Source organism: Monopterus albus, unplaced genomic scaffold (assembly GCF_001952655.1).
Source record: "Monopterus albus unplaced genomic scaffold, M_albus_1.0 scaffold73.1, whole genome shotgun sequence".
Taxonomy (NCBI): Eukaryota; Metazoa; Chordata; class Actinopteri; order Synbranchiformes; family Synbranchidae; genus Monopterus; species Monopterus albus.
Window position 1 is genome coordinate 1,833,539 of NW_018127953.1, and position 21,917 is coordinate 1,855,455.

General features: G+C 41.0%; 1 protein-coding gene across 7 annotated transcripts in view; it reads right to left on the reverse strand.

The window, feature by feature from the left end:
* Nucleotides 1–21,917, reverse strand: part of znf536 (zinc finger protein 536) — a 232,127-nt gene that overhangs the window by 73,137 nt on the left and 137,073 nt on the right. For 6 of the 7 annotated variants that reach the window (XM_020605877.1, XM_020605879.1, XM_020605878.1 and 3 more), the window contains 2 exons: nt 11,561–11,719; nt 1,460–3,235 (listed from right to left, as the gene is read on the reverse strand). In XM_020605877.1, the coding sequence (XP_020461533.1) occupies nt 1,460–3,235; nt 11,561–11,719 (1,935 nt within the window). Of the gene's footprint in view, nt 1–683; nt 870–1,459; nt 3,236–11,560; nt 11,720–21,917 lie in introns of those variants that run through there. The other variant, XM_020605884.1, reaches the window with a different exon arrangement.

A 21,917-nucleotide genomic window follows, 5' to 3' on the forward strand; every position in this document is an offset into this window, starting at 1 on the left:
CTATGGGCTTCAAAAACATAGAACTCATGTTCCTTTCGATTGTATTATTATTTATAGTGACGGATGTATCATCTGTACAAATGCTTCTTGCTAAACTAGGACCAACATTCACAAAAAACCTATTAAACTTATCTACTGCATCCTCCAATCTATACAATCTGTACATACAGTATGTATTTATGTCAGGCCTGTTCCCCTAAAAACCTTTCAAGATGTTAAAATATACAGAGATCTTGGTCCCATCACAATGGGTAATATTTTGTCAGAAATGTCAGATGTAGCTGCATTGTTTCATTATCAAATAGGTCATTATTATTATTCTGTAAGTTAATGAATGTTTTATTGTATCTTCATTAATGTATGCCTGAAAATATGAATTCTGCATCTATTAGGCAAAACATTTCATTATTTTGCTATCCACAAGATAGCACAGGAAAATGTTCATGATTATGAAATGTATTCGGCCAAGAAGAAGAAGAAGAAGAAGAAGTTAAGATTAAAACAGTATTTAAAATTTAATCCAACAAAGATTTGCAAAATACGACATTTTAGGACATCAATTGAGTAAATACTGAAAATTAATCCAGATAGCTACAGCATATTGTATCTGGTACTTATTTAAAAGTTATGTAAAAAGGCTTATGTAAAAAGAAATGAAACATTGTTGAACCTTGCACAACACTATTATTACTATTAATATTTGCCAGTTTTATTTAAAAAAGTACAATTGCAGACTCATTTAAATGTCTCATTTTCTAATTTGAAGAAATTGCCACTGATTGGATCTCAACCATTGCCACAGCTACATATTCTGTCTCTTCTCTGTGTTTTCAGCCTTTCTTGCTATAGATACACTTCAGCAACCACCCCTAAACAGAAAAAGAGCATTGTAAAGAAAAAAAAAAAGAAAATAAAAAAAGGACTTCCTTCTTCAGTCTCAAGGATTGGTTGTAACCTTAGCAGAATCATGAAAGTTGACAGTTCATTTTTCGCAGGGTCATAGATCGACGAGTCTTATAAAGTAATGGGCTTTTGGGAGCTGGCTTTATGAGAGCTAAGATAGTTAAGAGACATGAGGAGGAGATGGCACAGGGAGCTGGGGTCCTGCTCTGACTCATCCAGGGTTATTCCCTTCATGCAGTGGAGCGGGAGGGAGGCGTAGCTCTCCCAGTAATATAAACGTGTAATAAAGATTAATCTGTAGCTAGTCGCCAGGGTGATAGCTTCCAAACTTGCTTGAAATAAGGTTGAAATCACTTCAGAGCCAATCTCAAGACCTTTAGTGAGTGTCTGAGATTCCTTTGTGGGTGTCAGGGAAAAACATTTTATATGTTTGTCTTGTGTGTTTATGTGTATGCAGTTGAAATTGAATTTGTGCTTCAAGCACATGTGTATTCATGACTTGAGCTTTGTGTGAGCTTTGCAAGTTACAGTACCATTAGGGGTTAAGCACACTCACCAGGTACATCTGGCCTCTTCATGCCTCCTGTGGGTGCTCCTCCCACTCCGCTTCCCAGGCCGTTGAATGCAGGGAGGTTATCATTGCTGTAGGCTCTGAGGACAGACAACATGTTCATCTGCTGCTCTAGTTGGTTCTGCTGCTCAGCCTTCAACAGTCCTGGAGGACCTCCAGGAGACAGGAGGCCCAGTCCCTGTTGCCACTGCTTCTCTAGTGGCAAAGCTTGGCTCTGGGGTCGGGGAACAAGAGAAAGTGGTGTCATGGCAGGCGAAGATGCTGCCAGACCAGTTCCACTCCTAGGGGGCAGAGAGGAATCATCTTGGAGATGTTTAGGGTGGTTCTGAAGATGATCTGACGCTGGACTTCCTTCTTCCTCTCTCTCCATGTCCATTTGCCCATCCTCATCTCTTTCTTCCTCCTCTTCAGCCACTCCTGCCTCCTCTTCCTCCTCATCAGAGTTATTTGATTGTTGTTGTCTCTTAGGGGTGGTTGAGGGAGTGTCACTGGCACTATGCACCCCAGCTTTTATAATTTCATCATCTGATCCAATCTGGTCCTCTTCAGCATCTCCACAGGAGCCACTCTCACCAATATGATCATCACTGGCTGAGGTTCCTCCTACAAAAACCTGACTAGGTGGGTCCAGACCCTGCTCTGCTGTGCCTAGATAGCCTTGAAGACCCTGGTTGGCCCTTGGGGAGCCATCATACAAGCCTCCAAATCTTCTGTAGAAGTCACTCTGGAAGGGGTTGTAGGGCTGGTCCATGTGGTTGTTCCAATTTCCCTGGCTTTTTTCTCCATCTCTGTCTCCACTTTTGTCAAGGGCCACACCAGAGGTCTTGGTGTTAGAGGAATGAATGGTAGAGGTGGTGGGAGAGGCCTCTCCATGAAGCTCCTTTCCTGCATCAGACCGCTGCAAATGGGCCTTACCCAGGTGGTTGGCCTGGAGGTGCAGAGCCATGAGCTCCAATGAGGAAGTGGAGAAGGAGCAGAAGAGGCAGCCATGCCATACTACATTATCATGAATAGTGACTGAAGAGCCAGGGAGAGATCCAGGTGCAGACTCAGGCCTAACTGACACAGACAGATCAAGTGGTTCATACTGGGACCCAGGTTTGCCAGGCTCTGAGTTCTGTTTGGCTTCAGGCTTATCCTCTCTGCCCTGGTCAGCTGAGGCACCCCGCTTGGCTTTGGGCTCACCGTTATCATGATAGTGCTGAGTCTGGAGCTGGGCTGGACTCTGGTTATCCTTCATATCTTTCTTCATGGAGCTGAGAACAAAGCTGTCCATGAAGGCTTGAAGAGAACCTTGAAAGTGAACACCATTTCCCATCATGCTTTGGTAAGCCCTACTTAGGTCAGAAAAGCTGGCAGGACTATCTGTCGTTGTTGAGACCAGGCCATCGGCACTCTTCATGCTCTCGGCTGAGGAACCAGAGTCAAAACGACGTTCTCCGCGCTCCCGATCTCGGTCTTGTGGAGACATCATGCCTGCTGATGCCCACTGATGTGGCAGCAATGAGCCGGCCCTGAAGTCGAGGTTGGAAGGCATTCCCTTGAACACATTACGGAGGACATCAGGTCGGGCAAAGATGCCACCACCGGATGTCTTAACATGATCCTCTTTGTGCTCTGAAGAAGCGGTGTGACCAGAAGATGGGCCTGAGGTGGTGGAGCCATTTTGACGTTCACGATGATGACGCTCCAGGTGGTACTTCAAACTGGCGGACTGGGTGCCGGCATAGTCACAATGAGGGCACCGGTAGGGTTTCTCTCCTGAGAGGCCAAGAAAGAGACAGAGAAACAGAAAGGGAACGACAGGGAAAACAGTGAATAATTAACCTGATTATTAGATTGACTGGATATCAAAATCTATTTATTGGAGCAGGAAAATTAGGTCAAAAGAGTAGAGCTCACAAAAAAGATATGCATTTCATTAACTACTATAAAAAATGGATATTTTGCAATTGCCTCAGTTTTATTTGGCATCAGAACACACACAAATTCCTCAAAAAAGAACGAAGGGACAAAATGAAAATAAAATGAATATAGAAGAAGCAACAGTTGAGGAAGAAAAACAGAATGAAATAAAATACAAAACAAAGTGATAATGAACAGGATCATGTATTTTAACCAATAATTCCATGTTTTCTTCTAGTTTTTTTTTTCTATAGTCATCAGCTGTGTTCCATTTGATGTGTGTGTGTTATTGCATGTGTCTGAATTGGGATGGGGGTGTGGAGCAGACATCTGAATATGGGTCGATCCAGCTCGATCCAGCCCCGCCAAGTGAGCCATCATTCACATCAACACCATAAAAAAAAAAAAAAAACATTTCACCATATGGTGCTTTCAGTGCACTAAAAGAGATAATATTTTCAACTGACAACAAAACTGTCTTGATGCTATCTTTGTGTGCGCGATTGAGGGCTGAAGCTGAGGGTGCGGCTGGGCCTTTGTGTGTTTCTGTGCATGTGTGCATGGATGTGTGTGTTTGTGTGTGCCTCCAGTGGGGTCATCATGCCTCTGTTCTGGCCTTGTTTGCTGTCAGACCTGTGCCTTGATGATGAGAGTTCAATTTCGCAGACATTCCCTATTTGCAGTTTATCTTGAGAGGCATAAATCTGCCATAGCATAAGATCCTCCCATCTACTGCCACTGCAGTGCACTGAGAACAAAATACGGCAATACACTAAAATAAATAAATAAGTAAGCCAATGAGTATTTTAAAACAGAAATGGAGACGAGTAGTGTGCAGGCAACATATGTGAACCACATGCTTGTTTCACCGAAGCCCTTTTAAACAGAACAAAAGGATCCACTACAGGATACATAGATTAAAGTAATTTATTTTATGGAAAAAGAGGGGTGAGCATGTTGCATAACATTTTCATATATGTATTTATGCTGCATATCCATACTTATGAATATTCTTGATAATAGTATAACACCAGTGTTATTCTGCCAGAAGAGGATCTACCATTGAAAGGATACTGTAGCATGCTGGGGGGTGGAGGGGCATCAGCGGAGCTCCCACCTGCCCCTATGGACAGAGACTGTGAGTTTCTGAGTTATTGTTGTGTTCATGTTCTGTTATGGGGGCGGGGCCAGGCCAGCTGGGCCTAGACACCATGACTGAGGGTTCTGGAGGGACTAATGGGCTTTGGCCATCATGGAAATAGTTGTGTGTGTGCAGACAGTTGACAGTGGTGCTGTGGGGTTGTGTGGTGTATAGGGTACACATTTGCGCACACAAAGGCAAATTCTGTCTCCGGCTTCCTTCTTCTTTCAGCCTATGTTACAATACTATGTTGAAATAGAACACATCCTGCTAGCAATTATAAGAGTCTTGGAGTCTGAGCCAGATTTAGAGTCATTAAACAATGAACAGAAAGAGAGAGAAAAATGCTAAGATTGATTTTTTTTTCAAAATATACACATAAAATGTTCCCAGCATAGAATTTTTGTTGGGGGGATAACTGTGACTGTGTAAAAACAGAGGCAGAGTGGTTGAAAAAAACATAAACAGGGATGGTTGTTGTGTTTGTGTATGCACATTTCTATATATAGAGAATATGACTATAAATTGTTTACATTATACACATGGAAACCATTTTATAAAAGAAAAAAGGCATTGTTACGCAAGACTGGCTTGAATGATTTAAGTCGGGCTGTGTAGTAAATCATGGATATAATTAGCAAATGGCATACTGCTCAAGTAATTTATCATTATTTAGAGGGCACCATTCCAGAAAAGACTGCGATCTGCAGACCTACTGCAGAGTTCTCAAATAAAGGGCCACAAACACCAACTCAATACAATATTGATAGAGGAGAGAAAAGAATAGGAGGGCATACAAAAGAAAATTGAAGGTGGAAATGGTGAAGAGTGGACAGAGAAAGAATAGGGGAAAGAGAGCATGCAGAGAGACAGAGAACCCTGACTTGTGATAGAAAGGCAGGTATCTTTTCTCTTACACAAGAGTGGCTATGAAGCACAGAGTATATTTAAAATAAACCATACAAGATGAGCTTTTAACCCAATAAGTGCTTATCCTGTGAGCTGCCGAACAGAGGCTCAGTGCTGATTTAATAAGGAAACGTCCCTGATGCAAATGATCATTCTCAATTCCTCTAACTGGACAAAATGATATTCTAAGAGCCAAATTAGACAGAAATTAGACTGATCTGATCTTCTTTTTTTCCCCCTCCTTTATCTTTTCTTTCCTTATAAGGGGTTGTTAATGTTCCTGGTAGGAAAATAAAGATTAATGTACCATCTACATATCTAAAATGAGAATGAAAAGCATAAAAGATTGCATGTTCGACACTCTCCTTTGATGTTTACGGAGCAAGGCAGAATGAAAATAAATACAAATGCCCTCAGAGAGTGATCGGTTTATTCCAATTTTCCATTAAAATTGAGTATTTAAATATATTTGGGGCGAGTGAAACAGATGACAAGTGCATTTCTGCATCTATTTGTGTTTAGGTACGTGTGTGTATATGTGTGCACCATTTGGAATGTGTGCAAACACGTTTATTATGCATGTGCGTCAGCCTGAGACTGTGTGTGTGTGTGTTTCTTAGAGGGCCATTTGGACTGGCTAAGACATCTGCTCCATCATACGTCAGGGGCCTGGTGTGACATCTGGGGAATATACTGTATCCTGCCTTGCAACATTACACACAATTTACTGCTAAAGGTCATTATGTACCCGTTAATCCACTTTTAATTGATATCAGTGCAAACAGCACAACCTCCCAGCCACATGACAGATCACTGCCACCACAAAACTAGGAAATTGCTACTTGGGAGTTAAAAATAGAATGGTAAACTTTTTGCTGTTGTCCGTCTTCACTTTGTTGAACTACTTTGGACATTTTATTCCTGGCAAAGGTGAAGGATGAGTAAAAAAAATGCACCACCGCAGCTTTTGTAGCTTTGGCTGGAGCTCATAAATGCCCAAGTGACACTTTTGTCGCTATAAAAGATATTTCTCCTGACCACTGTACTGGGATTTGCTGCTCTACAGTATGCTTGCTCTTCATCTTGGATGCACTGATTTAGTCTTGCTTTGTGTCAGTTGTGACAGCACCATAGAAACAAGTAAACATAAAGACCCCCAAACTGTACAGAAGGACAGTTAAAACGGCTTAATAGAAATGACATACTGGATGATGAATTTCCATTTTGGCCAAAGGACAGAGAAAAACAGTGAGGTGTGTTTGAGAGACTGAGTAAAGGATAGAAGCTGTTTTACATCTGTTTAAGTTAATGGTTAGCAGTGAATCGAGAATGCCTCTGATACTGTCAAGGTTAATAGTTCAAATGCCTCAGAGGGGACAGTGACACCAAACTGTCCATAATCTGGGACTTTGGCTGAATGTGGGGTAAATATTCATTAAAAGGTAAAGCTGGCATGAGCTCTTTGATTTTTTTTTTACTTGTTGTCAGTAAATGCCATGAAAGGAGCAAAACCAGCCATCTCTGAATGCTATCCTACTTCTGGCAGCCAGCCTCAAGCACATTTGCTCCTAAAGAAGATATACATCTTCAGTGTAGTTTTTGGCAAATATTACTCCAACAAGAGCAAACAGTACATTTGTTGAGACCTATTTTTAGCTGTGGATGAACACACATTTGGCATTCTAGTAAGTATTTACAGCACCAAGTGCAATGTATGGACGATTCTCAAATCATATTGCTGTGACTGTGTTTACAGTAATGAATTAATCTGCCACCCAGTGCAACAGTGTCTCATTGATGTGTTTTTATTTGATGTTTTTTTATTATTTTGGGGGGAAAACTTAGCTCTGTGGCACAGAATTAAGATCAGGCTTTAACTACTTGATAGTAGGATCAGTTCCTTGTTCATTTTGTGTCACTCCAGGCATATTATAAAGGTATCGGATCAAATAAAACATATCAGAATCCAATTTTTCTTCACTGAATTTAACGGTGCTTTGTTGACCTCAGCGTGCTAGAGGCTGCAGCGCTGCTCGCCTTAATGACGGGTAATGTTAATTCTAACCTGAAAACAGGCCAAAATGGAAAGTGTCTATTTTAATGTGCTTTCTGCAGGCTGGTGTCTGGTGTCTGGCCTAAGAAGCTCCTCTCTGTTACACCACTGTACCTTTAGAGTGAGCTGAGTGTTTCTCTAGTTCCAGCAGAGTGAGTTGGACCACATCATGTCAGTATGAGGAGTCACATTCTTCACTTAAACTTTCATTCATATCAATAAATGAAGCTTATAGACTTAATAGTTTCAGTATTTGGATCAAAAATCTTGTGAGAAATACAGTGCATCATGCCAGATAGACTACAGCTGTTACTTCATCTGTCAGGCACATATACAGTATAATCAACACAAGTAAACAACACAAGTAAATAATCTTTTTTAATCACAGTTATTATCACAGTACACAAAGATAAATACACAAAGGTGAAGGATTCAGATCAGGATCAGGTCAAAAAAATTGATCTGCACATCAATGAAATATTAAACTGACAGTCTTATTCTTTAGGTATGAGTTTAGTGGTGAGTTGAACGTGTTGCTTTTACTGCTAGGAAAAACAGTTAATTTGCCAGAGAGGGAAACAATTCACACCATAAATATGTAGTTTATGCACTCAGGAGTGTGCAATGTAAGTGTGTACCAAATGAGAAGCATATTAAATCTAGCAGTGTTGTTGTACTGAAGATACTGGAAATGGAGATAAAAGAAAAAGGTTTTACTGAGGAAACATGCATTCGGAGGGAGATAAAGAATGAGAAAAAAAGGAAGGAAGGAGGGGGCAAAGGAGTGAGAGGGAATGAAGAGGGAGATCACAGGTCCCACTTGATTCATCCTGATTACAAGGTCAGGTTAAGGTTAAGTGACATGGGCAAGTCCTTCCTGTCTGCTTTCCCTTTCTCCCTCTCTTTGTCTCCCCTTCTCCTCATTTAAAGGTGAGCAGGGACTCTTACTGGTTATGTGGCCCTGCCTGAAGTTATGTGCAGCTATTGTCAAGAACGAGGACCTTTTTATTTTTTACACACAGCTGCTTACTGCTAAATAGTGCCTTGTCCAGAAGGGGACAATCTGGGCCTCTAATTGCTGTCACTGAAGCCTAGATTCATTATGTGACTTTCCCATTAAAATGTGAGCATTAATTTGTATAATGAAATATCACCCTCTGCAGTGTGTTCATTAGCTGTGGCCCCACACTGTAGCGCTGCAGCCGCACAATGTTAGCTACCTAGAAAACTGTGGTTAATTTTGCTAATGGATATTTTCCCACTCACTGTTCAAGAGGAAATTAATATTGTAACATTAGCTCTTTAACTTTTGGAGAAATTTAAATTCACTTCATTCCTTTCAAGCTGATGTTAGTTGCTCATTAATCTCCGTGGTGCGTTGCACAATGCTGCCTCGATGGGCTTGGTAAGCAACTCCATTGTGTCACTCACATTGCATTAGGATGAAGGGGAGCTTGGCTGTCATCTGTGAATTTCTCCACATTGTCACCAGAGCACAGAGAGGATCTTTAGCTGCTGTAAAAGTCATCTTGTGGATGTAATCAGGATTTCACAGTGGAGCTAGTATGATTAGGTTATAGGAATGATTTAAAGGCCACATTCTGGCAATACATCAAGCTGCTTTCCTCTCCACATGTAGAAGACTATGCTGAAGCTGTGCTTAGATAGGCCTGCATCCAAAGATACATTCCATTCCAAAAGGACCACATCTTTTCTAAGCCTTTCTCACTTTTAAGCTCAGGTATAGATGGCTCCAGAGTAAGTCTTTGACTTCACTGTATTTTTGACATATGTATTGATAAATGTAAAATACACTGTGTGGCTGAAATGAGATGAGCCTTCTTGTCTGTGTGTGTATTTGCCAAATGAATTAATGCCAGGCCTGGGTTGAGGTCTACACCTCCTCCATGATAAAATAGGGCCCTCATGGGTATCCTTACTGTACTACTCAAAGCAGACATAATTCAGCTTTCATACCAGGGGATAACAGATGCCCCATGAAAACCACCACTGCCTGGTAGTGACCTGGATGCACTATTTAACATAGAAATCCTATTTATGTGAGGATGCACCAGACGTGTTAATGTGCTACAGTGTAAAGCTTTTCCTTCTAATTCTACTCCAGATGTGAGGTGCAGTATGTACATCTTATTAAGGGGGTTACAGTATAGGTGATCTCTCATTCTGCCTTATAAGTGCATGGAGGTGGAAGAAAAAGAAAAAGGGGACAGAAAAGGAGAATAAGAAGAAATGCAAGCATTGGTTTTTTTTTGTTTTTTTGACTGTAAGGGATTTCCATTTTCAGCCTCTTTACTGGCACCCAAGGGTTGCTTCGTAGTGAAGTGTAGAACCTAGAGGCCAGGATGGTCGGTCAGTCATCTTTTCAAGAACATCTTAATTTACTGTGTTGGGTCCACTGACAAAAATCAATGATATTTTCAGTATAGTTTTATTCTTTATTTTCTTAACAGAGCATGTGCTTATTTACTTGAACAGTGTGAGTGTACATAAACAGAAACCTAAAGACACCTTTGAAAGTCATTTTTGGTTTTATTTTACTATTGTTAAAGCCTTTCCTGTAGGTTCAAGTCAGCTGCACTCCAATCCAGACCAGCATCACAAATGGGATGGTTTACTAATTATATCAATCATGTTTTTTTTTTTCTTTTTTAATTTTTTCAAATATGTTTAGGTCCTGGGAAATTCTAATGAACATTTTTTTAAATAGTTTTGGACCTTTAATAAACAGCCCACTTAGTAATTAAGTTAATATATGACGATTCAGCACCTTTAGATTTATGTCTGATATCAACTTTCAGTGCCACTGTGAGAAACAGTGGATCTTTCATGTGATGAGTTAGAAAGTAAGGGTGAACTCGGGGTGTGTTGCCTAAATCTAACAGCATGATCTTTTCTTAACCTTAAATCATCAGCATTAGTAACTGTTCTTCAGTTCTCTTAGATGCCAAGGTGAAACAATAAGTACCTGTGAGACAAGCAGACGCACAGGACCCACCAGCTAGAACCAAGCGTCCTTGTTGTAAGGTGTCCTCTGTTTGGTCTAATTGTGACTTTAACCTGGATAGTCAGTGGGGCGTTCGTACCTTGCAGAGGGTTAAAACCCTGGCTACTGTCCACTGTCCACATCATTAGTCTGACTGCAGCCCTGACTTCCCAGTAAAAACCAGTGAACAGGTTACCATAGAACTGTCTGAGCCCTGGCTGGTGAGATGTAAGGGCAGAGAGTATACATCTCAGAGGGCTAGGATGCTTGACTGAAAAATAAAGCCAAATCTATTACGCCCATCATCTCACGCATATCCATAAACTGTGGACAGGCTGGCTTTGTTTTGGCTTGAAAGTTATTCAAAGTTAGTGAGTGTGAAATTGCCCTCTGAGTGATGTCATCAGAGGACACTAAACCCTTGTTGTGTTAATTAGAGCTCAATGAAATGAGCATGGAAAAAAAAATAACAATGGCCTTAAGCCACAGTCAGGGACACTCTTAGGAACTGCATATTCCTTCTTATGAAGAGTTTCATTTATTTTTCACTATGTTAGTTTCAAGAAAATGTGTTAAAGTCAAACATCTGATAAGACAGCACAGGAAATATCTCTAGGATTAGTTTGTGCTGATGAGCTATTTTCAGGACATTGTTGTGCTGTGACCATCTATGCAAATTTGATGAAGGTAGCTTGTGATTCTAAGCATGTTTCTGCTTTCTTTTTTCTTTCTTTCTTTTTTACTGCGTGTTTACAAATGTACAGTATCTTAACCTATTTCTTTGTAGTATGTCTTTAATATAAATTCAGATTATGGGATTCCCAGAGACAACTAATGCAATATTTAGCAATTACTAGGCCAATATGCAATCAAATAATCTGCATCTTATCCATCATATCAGAGGCAGATTGACTCCAATATGTGTTTAGGCCAACATTCATAAGACAATATGTCAGTCTAACCCCAGAAGCATTGTCAGTACAAGTAGTAAAGTAAATTTTGCATGAAGTACAATAAATGTTTAATTGCTAGAGAAATGCTCTCTACGCCTGCACAAGTGGTATCCTTACTGACCTGTGTGTATCCGTAGATGGACTTTGAGATGATGAGAGGTGCGGAAGGATTTGCCACAATAGGGACAATCCTTGGAGGATGTGCCCAGACTCCGCTCACGATGCTGGGACAGAGGGGGCTGAATACTCCCAGCTGCCTTCCCCAAGTCCTCCCCAACATCTGGAGCACACACAGAGACAGAACAAAGAGGGGGAGACAAATGGAAGGTGTGTTGAGTGCCACTTCAAACCAGCCCTTCACACATCACAACACATCATGTTTTTTTTTTCTTTCTCCTCTGTCTGCCTCTTTTTGTCCCTCATTTCCCTTGCTCAAATGTGCGAACGCCACACAAAGTCAAATGCATCAAATGGGTTCACGGGCAGCACTATTTTCCTCGCTGACAGAACGCTGACAGTTCATAAGCTTTTCAGTTTCTTTAGAAACACCATAGTCCTGAGATACACCCCCCTCAACTCAAACACACACACCCTCCACACCACTACCTGCATCACCGCCGCCTCTCCTTTCTCCTCCTGTTTTTTTTTTCTTTTTTTATCCTTGCTACCATCATCATTCCTATTAAGCATACGCTGGATTGCAGTGAAAATTAACAATGCAAAATGAGACAGAAAGAAGAAAAAAGATAAATTGGGCGATGTCAGCATTGCAGGATCTCCTCACATCTCTCCCTGCGACCTGATTGTGACAGGTAGCTGTCAGAGATATGATAGGGTGATAACGGCTTTGACCCCGCCCTCTGCCACATCCTCCGCATGCCAAAAAAAAACCAAAAAAAAAAAAACGATGATGCAGTTTATTGCAACAGCAGTCTGTTATCAACACAATCACCTTCTGAATATGAATCTAAAGATGCGTAGCAACAACCTGGGAATGTGTTGACAGCAGCATAATCTAAGGTGAGGGTGTCATCATCAGACTGAACACGCTGGCGTTGTTTTATGGAAGGTTAGGAGTCTGTGATTTGCTGACAGTCATGAGATAGTGCAGAGTTTAAAGGCCCGAGCAACACAGCTAAGTTCAAAACACAGGGGAAACATAACTTGAAAACAATAGATTTTTGATGTCTTGCATCTTGAAGATGTGAAAATAAAAATATCTACACTACTTTTAGTCGCTTTGATAGACGCTACTGATCAACTCGTACACTTCGAAGTTGTCACGACAGAGTTGCAAATTTCACAGCAAAGTAAAAATTTATGTTAAAATATTTTTCCTTTATCATTCAGGTGCTTTCTTTTTTTCTTTTACTGTTTCTGTATCAACTTTTACTAATCTGAAATGTGAAACACTGAGAAGTCGTGACCTTTGTGGTCATGAGCAACAGTGACAGTGACCTCTTTCTTGCTGAGGTCAAAGAAAAGAAACGAACAGATAAAGCCAGTGTGTGCTGGTTGTGGCTACTGTATATTTCAACATCACCACATATAAACATTGTCTGTGGACTCCATGGTAAAAGGAATTACTTAGCATGTCAGTATGCGTGTGACCTAGAGGAGCACAAACACAGTTGAAAATGTTATTTATTTTCCAATCTGGCACATTATTTGGTATGTGCATAGAGGAGGGGAGGAAGCCAGAAAGAAAGAACAAGAATCCAAATTGAGCAACCCACTTAGGCAACCACGCTGCACAATAAGAGACATTTTTTAACAGTAGCCTAATCTTTTCTCTTTTCTGTCACTTGCCAACCCATTCCACCCCTCCTCTGTTGGGGAGTCAAATAAGGTTTACAGAATGGAAAGACCCAAGTCAGCAAGTCCTCTGCTACACTGACACTAAACACACAACTCCATTCAGCAACACCGCTATCAGGCTGAAGGCTATTTGTCAGAACTGAAACTGAAAGGCAACCTAAATGTAAGTCTGCGACAATACACAGACACTAAATACCAGATGCCTCTACTCTGGCTTGGCAAGTGTGTGTTTTAATTTTGTGTACAATTGAGGAGACAGAAGCTGGGCAACAGAGCAGTTTTTAAAGCAGATGTTAAACTGTGGATCTTGGTTTAAAAAGATCTTGCTTTCCACATCATTTTAAACAATACGTGACAGGCCATGGAGTGAAAAGAGACGACGGAAGAAAGAACATGTGCAAGGGAAAAACTATATTGAGGGACATTCAACCAGGTTGTCTATGAGGATAGTGATAGGAACTAAGGATTGACCCTCCAAAAAATGAAGTCAGTGACAATTTATACAGTTTGTTTGCTTGTTAAAATGGACATTTAAAAATAGTAGAGTATTTCATTACATGATGCAAATCATACTCCAAATAAACTATGTAAAACACCATGCACTGTATCAACACATGTGCCTTCATGCTATTTGTGTACTTTTTCATTTGACTGCATCTAAAAGACACCCTCTAGACAGAAAATAAATAAATAAAAGCAAATACAATTCCCCCAGTGCTTGGTCCAGGACTGCACCATACTGTAGCCGTAGTTGCCTCCTCATAAACATATTTTGAGCGGTCTACTGTACAGATCCCTTTTTGGCAAAGATTCCCCAGATCGTGTAACAGACACTGGCCCACCTGCCCACCCCAGATGGGGCTAAAATTAAAAAATCCAAAACACAGATTAGAAGCAGGACAAACACCAGACCACACTTCCAAGCACACACACATGCACACACACACACACACTGCATGTCTGTCTCTCACTGTCTCACACACACACACACACACACACCCTTGTGTGTCAGGGTTAATAGTGCACCTGTAAGAGGAAGACACACTACTGAGAGGATGAGAGTGTGCTCTCCTGGCATATAACAGCCCTTCAATAATAAATGGGTTTCACACATTCAGTACACACTACAAAGAAAGATAAAGCAGAACGCTGTGCTTCCTTGCTCCTCTTGTGAGTGTGTAGACATGTGATATAAGTGTATGTACACAGCGCCTATAGGTATGCGCACATGAGCGAATGTATATCATTCCTAGGCAGTAGTTAGGTGACCAGACTGCCTGCCTTTAATCAGTTGATCCACAGTTTTTAATGTGGCTGTTCCAATTACTGTAAAAGTCATCCTGCTCCATATAACCACAAATATTGACACTTTATGGCACAACACATTTATGACATTTTGAAGGTCACTCTGTATATTAGGCATCATCGTTCACAGCTTGGTGTGTGATGCAGAAAGAGACTAGGCTGCCTGTTGACACCCAGCTGTAACTATCCTAGTATTGATTTTCGTTCCCCATCTTCCATCTTTTTTTCATGCTAAGAAGATTCACTGTAGGAGATGCAACATTAAAGTGATTGTCACAGGTGACCATTTGGCTTTTTATATACGAGCCTGTAAAGGCCACCTACTATTATGCTTTTACTTTATTCATGCTGTTATACAATTAGAAACACCTGACATGTTTATACTTATATCCAGGATTCTTAACATTTACCACTGTCATGTTTATAAGCTGCTAGAATGGGTAGAATTTTAAAAACACTATACTAAAACAGGCACATAATAATTGCAATTCAAGGCCCAAAACAAAAACTCATGGATATATCATTGCTTTAAAACAAGTATTGAAAGTTTAATCCGATTTTATCATTTGTTTATTTTAAAATATAGCATTTGTCTGTTTTAATGGGTTGCCTGATGTGAAGCAATTTGTACTATGGCTTTTGAAAAGTGCTCTATAAATATAGATTATTAAACTGACACTTTTTATGAAAACATTTAAGATTAAGTAAAACCTGCCGTGGAAGTACGACAAAAATCATTACATGTTTTTTTTTTCTTTCTCTTGCTGTGGCAAAAAGGATTCTTCATTATATCACAGGCAAAAAAACAGTCTAGAATGATTTGATATTTAATATTTGATATTTAATTTAAAAAAATCTGTATTTACATGCCAGTGCATCTGCCTCATCTAAATTTGTTTCAAGTGTCAGAGGCCCCTGCTGAGTTGACATGTTTTATTTCAGCCAAACCTCATTTTCTGGCATTAATCCTTACAACAGATAATCCTTATCAAGAATCAAACCACTCATCTTTTAATTAATCCAACCACTACTACTTGTTTTTCTCCCAAATTCTCTCATCAAACTCAAACATTCCAACTGTTTGTGTCTTTCGTCTATGAAGCCCTCACTCTCCTCTGCCCCAGGAAAAAAAACAACATGACAAATGCAGAACTGTGACTACTCTGGTACAAGAATATCACAGAGGGGGGAAAAAAGAGAAATACATGTATAATTCAGCTGTATCTGATCTGAGACAGCTCGTCTCCCCTCTGCCTTTACTGGTGTCACGGCGGCGTAATGGAACATGCCAGAACAAAGGGTCTGAGATCAGATTGGAGCAGAGTTGAGCAGGCCATCTGGGAGGCAGGCTGAGTATCAGTCACTCTGCCTGCTGTCTGCTGCACTCACACTCATGTACACACACTTCCACTCTGACTAACTGTGTGTGTGAGAGAGAGAAGAAGAAGAAGGAGATGAGAGAGAGAGAGAGAGAGAGAGAGAGAGAGAATGTGTGTGTGTGTGTGTGTGTGTGTGTAAGACACCTCACTCACTTCCAACTGCACATCACCAGGATCTTGAAATGATGCGACCGATGCATCGCCACCGTGGGGATAAGCCACCAGGGCAGGCCCCGTAACTGACTGACAAATATATAAATTGATAAGGATCTTTGAGTGTGTGTGTGTGTGTGTGTGTGTGTGTCGGTTTTCATGTGCGTACCCCTGGGAAAGGGCATGAAGCCTACTCCTTTACAGCGACCACACCCAGTTCTTAATGGAGGAAAATAAAAGAAAATGAAAAAAAAAAATCATCAACAACAACAGCAAAAATAAACAGCAAACCCAGTGACTGTGTGTGCATATATGGTGTCGGGGTGGGGGGGAATATGGAAGAGGAGGGTTGCCAGTTCCTTAATGGTGCTCTTTCAATCACACTTTGCACTCTAAACGTTCTGTGGTTTTGATTAGTATGATATCACTTTCAGGAAATAAAACTAGAGGGGAAAAAAGCATATCAGTCATAAAAACACAAGATGTTTTGCGTCTTGCTCAGCCATTATTCTAATGCATCACGTGACTCTCGTCAAAGCCCACCGGCCTCTCCCTGCAGCCAACTAACTGATAGGGGGAACAGGAAGGTGGTGGTGGCGGGGAGGTTGACGGAAACAGTTTGAAAAGGGGAAAGATATTAAGAGAGACTGGGTGAGAGGGAGGGTGGGAGGGGATAGAGAGAAAGAGTAAAATGTGATGACATCATTTGAAAGGCATTAGGCTTTTAAAAATGCGCCCGGGGGGACTTGATTTCCTTACACCAGAGCAACACAACACCATCCGGCCTGATGCTCTCTTGCTCTCCCTCTCTCTCTATCTCTTTTTCTCTTGCTGTCTTTCTCTCGTAAACACACATACGCACACACTTCTTCCAACACCCCCTTCCCCTCTCACTCTTTTTTTGATTTGGACCACTGCCATCTTTGTGAGCGTCTGGTTCATGCGAGTTAATCAATTTGAGGTTTAGTTACACTGCTGATGCTAGCATTCCAGCCACTGCTAGGACGTAATCTGAACTCGCAGAATTTATTAACCAAACACCAATTATCATTAAACACCACTGCATTATCCCCCTCCTTTTACTACCTGACAAGGACTACTTAATGAAATTTCAGATTAAAGTTATTTGGTCCATGATTTATGAGCATTGAGGAAGTCCTAATATAGGGCTCTCTTGGTGTGCAGATGCTTTTGGATTTTTTTAATATATTTTTTTTTCCCTATGTGAGTACACCCGGGATCTGAGAAGTCTCTGAGGCATTACAACAACCAGGTCTAGACCAAAAAGTAAAAGAAGGGGGGCAGAAAAGAACAACTGTGCTCCAAATTTTACACAGCATCCTCACCTCATACTTGTCACTTCGCTACTGACCCTATGAAGCAACAAAAATAAGAGCAAAGACCTAAAAAATTGTCAGAGCAACAGCAAAAATAAAATCAACCAAAATAAAAAATAAAGGAAACACAAGTTGTTGTTTATCCTTGCAATGTTTGTGAGATGAAAACAGCAGCAGAATGTGTTACATATAAGGCGGTGGGGTAAACAGGGGCACCAGATGTTCTTTGATGTTAATAATGGCATTTATTATTAATATTAATTAGACCGCATTCAGCAATACATTTGGGCCATTTCCAAGTCAATTAAGCAAAATGGCATTCGGGAGATGTTGAAACGACATTTTAAGGCAGGTGTTCAGCAGTCCCCAAATAAAACATTTTTGCAGCTCCTGAAAAACAAGCCATTTTGAGGCAATTTTTGTTTTGTTTTTTTTAAATGTTGCCTTTGTTTACTCTTTCTCTGTATTTCTCTCTCCTGCTGTGGACGTTACAGTTACAACCATATCTGAAAAACATGTTGAGCATCGGCTCTAGATTTAGCATGTGTTATCTAAATAAAATGTACACTATGTGGTAATTCTGATAATGCACACATGTTGTGTCCACGCCGGAGCCAGATATGTCCACGCAGGCTGCAGGGTGGCAGAGGGGGTTAATCCAGATATGAAATTATGATTATGACCATCATGATGACAATAAAATGAATACTTTGATGATTACTGACCAGTTTTCCAAATGACCACTTCATGAAGGGTGTGCATTCTTGAGACAAACCCAAACAAATTCGCTTTCAGTGCCAAATGTTTTATCTGCAAGGCCAAAGCCACATGTGCCAACAAACTCTTGTATCAGGACACAAGGCTCCCAGTGCCATCATTACAAGCAGTTCTACCAAATCTCATTAGACAACACAAGCCAGAAGCCTCACGTCAGGGGGTGTCTTATCCATACAATCAAAATAATTCCTGGCTATATGTGTAAGGATAAAAAAAACACACACCCATTTAATGCTCTATTCAGTATAATCTAGACCCTTGAATGGGTCCTGCCACACCTCCCAGACCCAATGTGTGTTTATGTGTGTGTGTGTTCACACTCATAGCCCTGCTTTTGGCAGTGGGCCTTTTTTTTTTCCAAAGCTGGTAGAGGCAGCAGCCTTACAATGGTACATTAACAATCTGTGCGTTCATTTATCAGTGTGTGCGATTTGGACTCTCTGTTCATGGCGCGCTGCACTTTTCATGGCTGAAAATTAATGAACAAGCCTTCCCTCGCAACAAACATGCACCTGTGCTGCAGAGATGCTAATCACAAACATTTATATTTATTAGTGAACTCCCGCACTAAAACTAAAGTTGTGAAGGAGAAAAAAAAGAGGATGGGAAAAGCAGGAGGAGGAGAGGTGGTTCCCTTTTTCAACCTGGGTAATGAAAGTGTAGTGGTTGCACTGTGTTAGAGCCATTTATTTGAAGTGCTTTCATGAATGAAAAAGAGGTTGTAGAAGTGCAGGATATCTATTTAAGGAGTATAATCTTTACACTGTGAAAATTGTTTCTCCAAAACTCCGCACTTACTCTAAATGGTCAGCCTAAAATTATAGCTGATGCCTGACACAATCTTCAGATATCCGAACATTTCTGAAGGGGCCAAACCTCAGTCCTGATCTCCGCACAGGTAGAAACCATGAACAGTCTTGACAAATGCCTCTTCTATTAAGGATGCTTTTCCTTGCCTACATTTTTCTCCATTCCGGTTTTCCCATTTCTATTACTCTCACCCCCACCCCCCATACTGACAGAAGGTGCCTCTCTCCCTCAGTAAAGGCTATGCCTCTGCCCGGCTTGGGGAAGAGGAATGGTGCCATAAGTTTCTCCCTGGCACCGGCCCACCTTTGTTTCCCCCCCTCCTCAAGTCTGTTTCAGGCTTCAAAGAGCATTGGAAAAAGACATACACACTCAAACACACACTCACACACACACATGCACATACTACAAATGTCTGAGGGAGCACTGATGTCTCACTAACTTTATCATTCTAGCAGGGTGATCATAGCCCCGTTGAGAGGCTGTGGATGATGCTTGAGGGTGTATAAGTGTGTGTGTGTGTGTGATTGTGTGTGCTTGTGTGTGCATTGTCCACCACTGTCTGCATGACAGCACAAAAGGCAGATGGGGACAGAGGTGGGTGTCTTTTAGGACATGAAGACAGAGCAATCACTAATGTGTTTGTGCATTTGTATACACACACTTGCCAATGTGTATGTGTGTGTGTGTGTGTGTGTGTGTGTGTGTGTGTGTAGTGCTATAATAATCAGGGTGTATATTCATCATGCCCCCTCTCAGTCTGTGTTGGCAGGAAGTGGTGTGGTTACCATTAGTGAAGGATGACTAGGTTGCTGTCTCTTTTACTAAGATACTGCTGGCATTCTATGGATGACACTAAATGCAAGCCAATAAAGGAGAGGAAAGAAAAGGATTTAGGGCAGCACATTACATTAGAGGATATTGGAAAAGAAAGGATAGCAAATAAATAGGAAATAAACTAAAGGAAACAAACTAATGGAAAAGCAAAACAAAGCAGCTACCAGATCATTTCCAGCTACTGTATGTCTATAGGGTGTCACCTATAAATGACAACCACCCTTTTGCTCTGCCTGTTTAACACTGAATAAAGCAGAGCTCCTCCCTAAGCCTCCATTGATTTCCTATTCATTCCCATGCATGCTAAATCAACAGCAAGCACAATAGGCCAATCATCAAACTCAGCTACAGTACTACCACTTCTATCCCGCCCTCAATCCACCTGGCACTGGTCAGAGTCTTTACTGTACGTGCCATCAATGCTCTGCACAGTGCAGCCATTAGTGGCGTTATTCTCCATCAATGAAAATGAATCAATTAAGCCTCATTAAGGGTGCATATTAAAGTGGAGTAATTATCTGGTGAGGAATGTGCACTGATCAATAGCTAGGGAGCATAAATATGCACTTAAAGACATATATTACCACGAGGGGCAATGAACACTTTTAACAAGACCGCTGTGGAGGGGGAGCTAAAGTAGGTAAATCTGCTTTACTTCATGCCTACACACTGTGTGCATGCTTGTCTGTGTGGGTAAGAGACATAGAGAGACATTGTTGCTCCCACCATAGCCTGGTCAGGCAATAAATCCAGAGACCAAGGACGTGTCCCGTTTTTCCTCTTCTATGAACTTGACTCCAGTGTCTCAAAAAATGAAATAAAAAGATTTATACTGTAGCTGAAAACATCCTCTCTCTGTGTTTGTATGAGCGTATGTATGTCACTGTGTGGATATGAGACAATGACCACATGAGATAGAGCCACGCTTTAAGAATGAATGAGTAAAAGGCCCCAATGTGAGGTATTTTAGTGAGCGGAGGGAAGCGCCTTCACCCTCTGGCCACCCGCATTAAAACACACACACCCAATTACATGCACAAAGTAACATGCGCACACAATCCCATGCATAATGCCTATTAAAGAGCACACTCTGTCCCAGTCGCATAATTTTAATTTGTTATGAAGGTCATTGACAGAAAGTAATAATCACCATTGGGGATCTAACAATGTGCCATTTCAGAACACTGAGGCACTGATGACTCAACTATTAATAGAACGAAGCACCCCCACACCCAACCACCCTTGCTCCTGTGCCTCTACACCCCCTATCCCCTTAAAAACTATTGCAGTACATTTACCCCCCCCCCCCCCTCCGCACACACACCTGCACAAACTGTCTAGAATAAGCCCGTATGTCTTTATCCCAATTATCTTTTGTTATTTGCGGACAGTTATGTGACATCTGGGGGCAAATTAATGGAAAGCCTAAAAGGAAAAATGTAAAAAAGAAGAGTAAAGCTGACTAAGATTGAATTCCTGTTTCTGTTTCTGACTTCATGCATTAACAGTGATGTCTTGTGTAAAGAAAAAGCTAGTGCTGCCTGCAACGAGCTAATGAATTGTTAAGTATTATTCCCCCTTTTTACAAACAGCCAGAGAGACACAATGACAAGTTTTATTATAGAGCAACTCATTTATTTTGTGCTTTAGCATCACCCAAGCCATTCAAACATATGTGTCTGGCATTTGTCGCCAAACAAATAAGTCTGAGCTTAAGCTATTTTTATCAAGCGCAAGAAGGTTTATTCTTTCTAAGTGATCGTCAGTGTTTGGGGCAAATAGAATGGAACTTGGAATCCGTTATCTTTCAAAGGCTCAACAACTCAAGACTAATTACAAATTAATCTGGATCTGGATATCTGCAATGAGAGGGCCCCCAATAAGAACTTGTGGTGTGCTAAGAGGAAATATCTGTTTTATATTTATAGGGGAGCTCAATGCATGGAGAGGGAGAGGCTTGCCGGAGATGGAGGTGGACAAAACCCAAAAGCGAGAGTAGCACATAATTGCTTGCTTTTCTATATTCAAGCAGCCACATCAAGGCTGAGGATTGTGGATATTAATA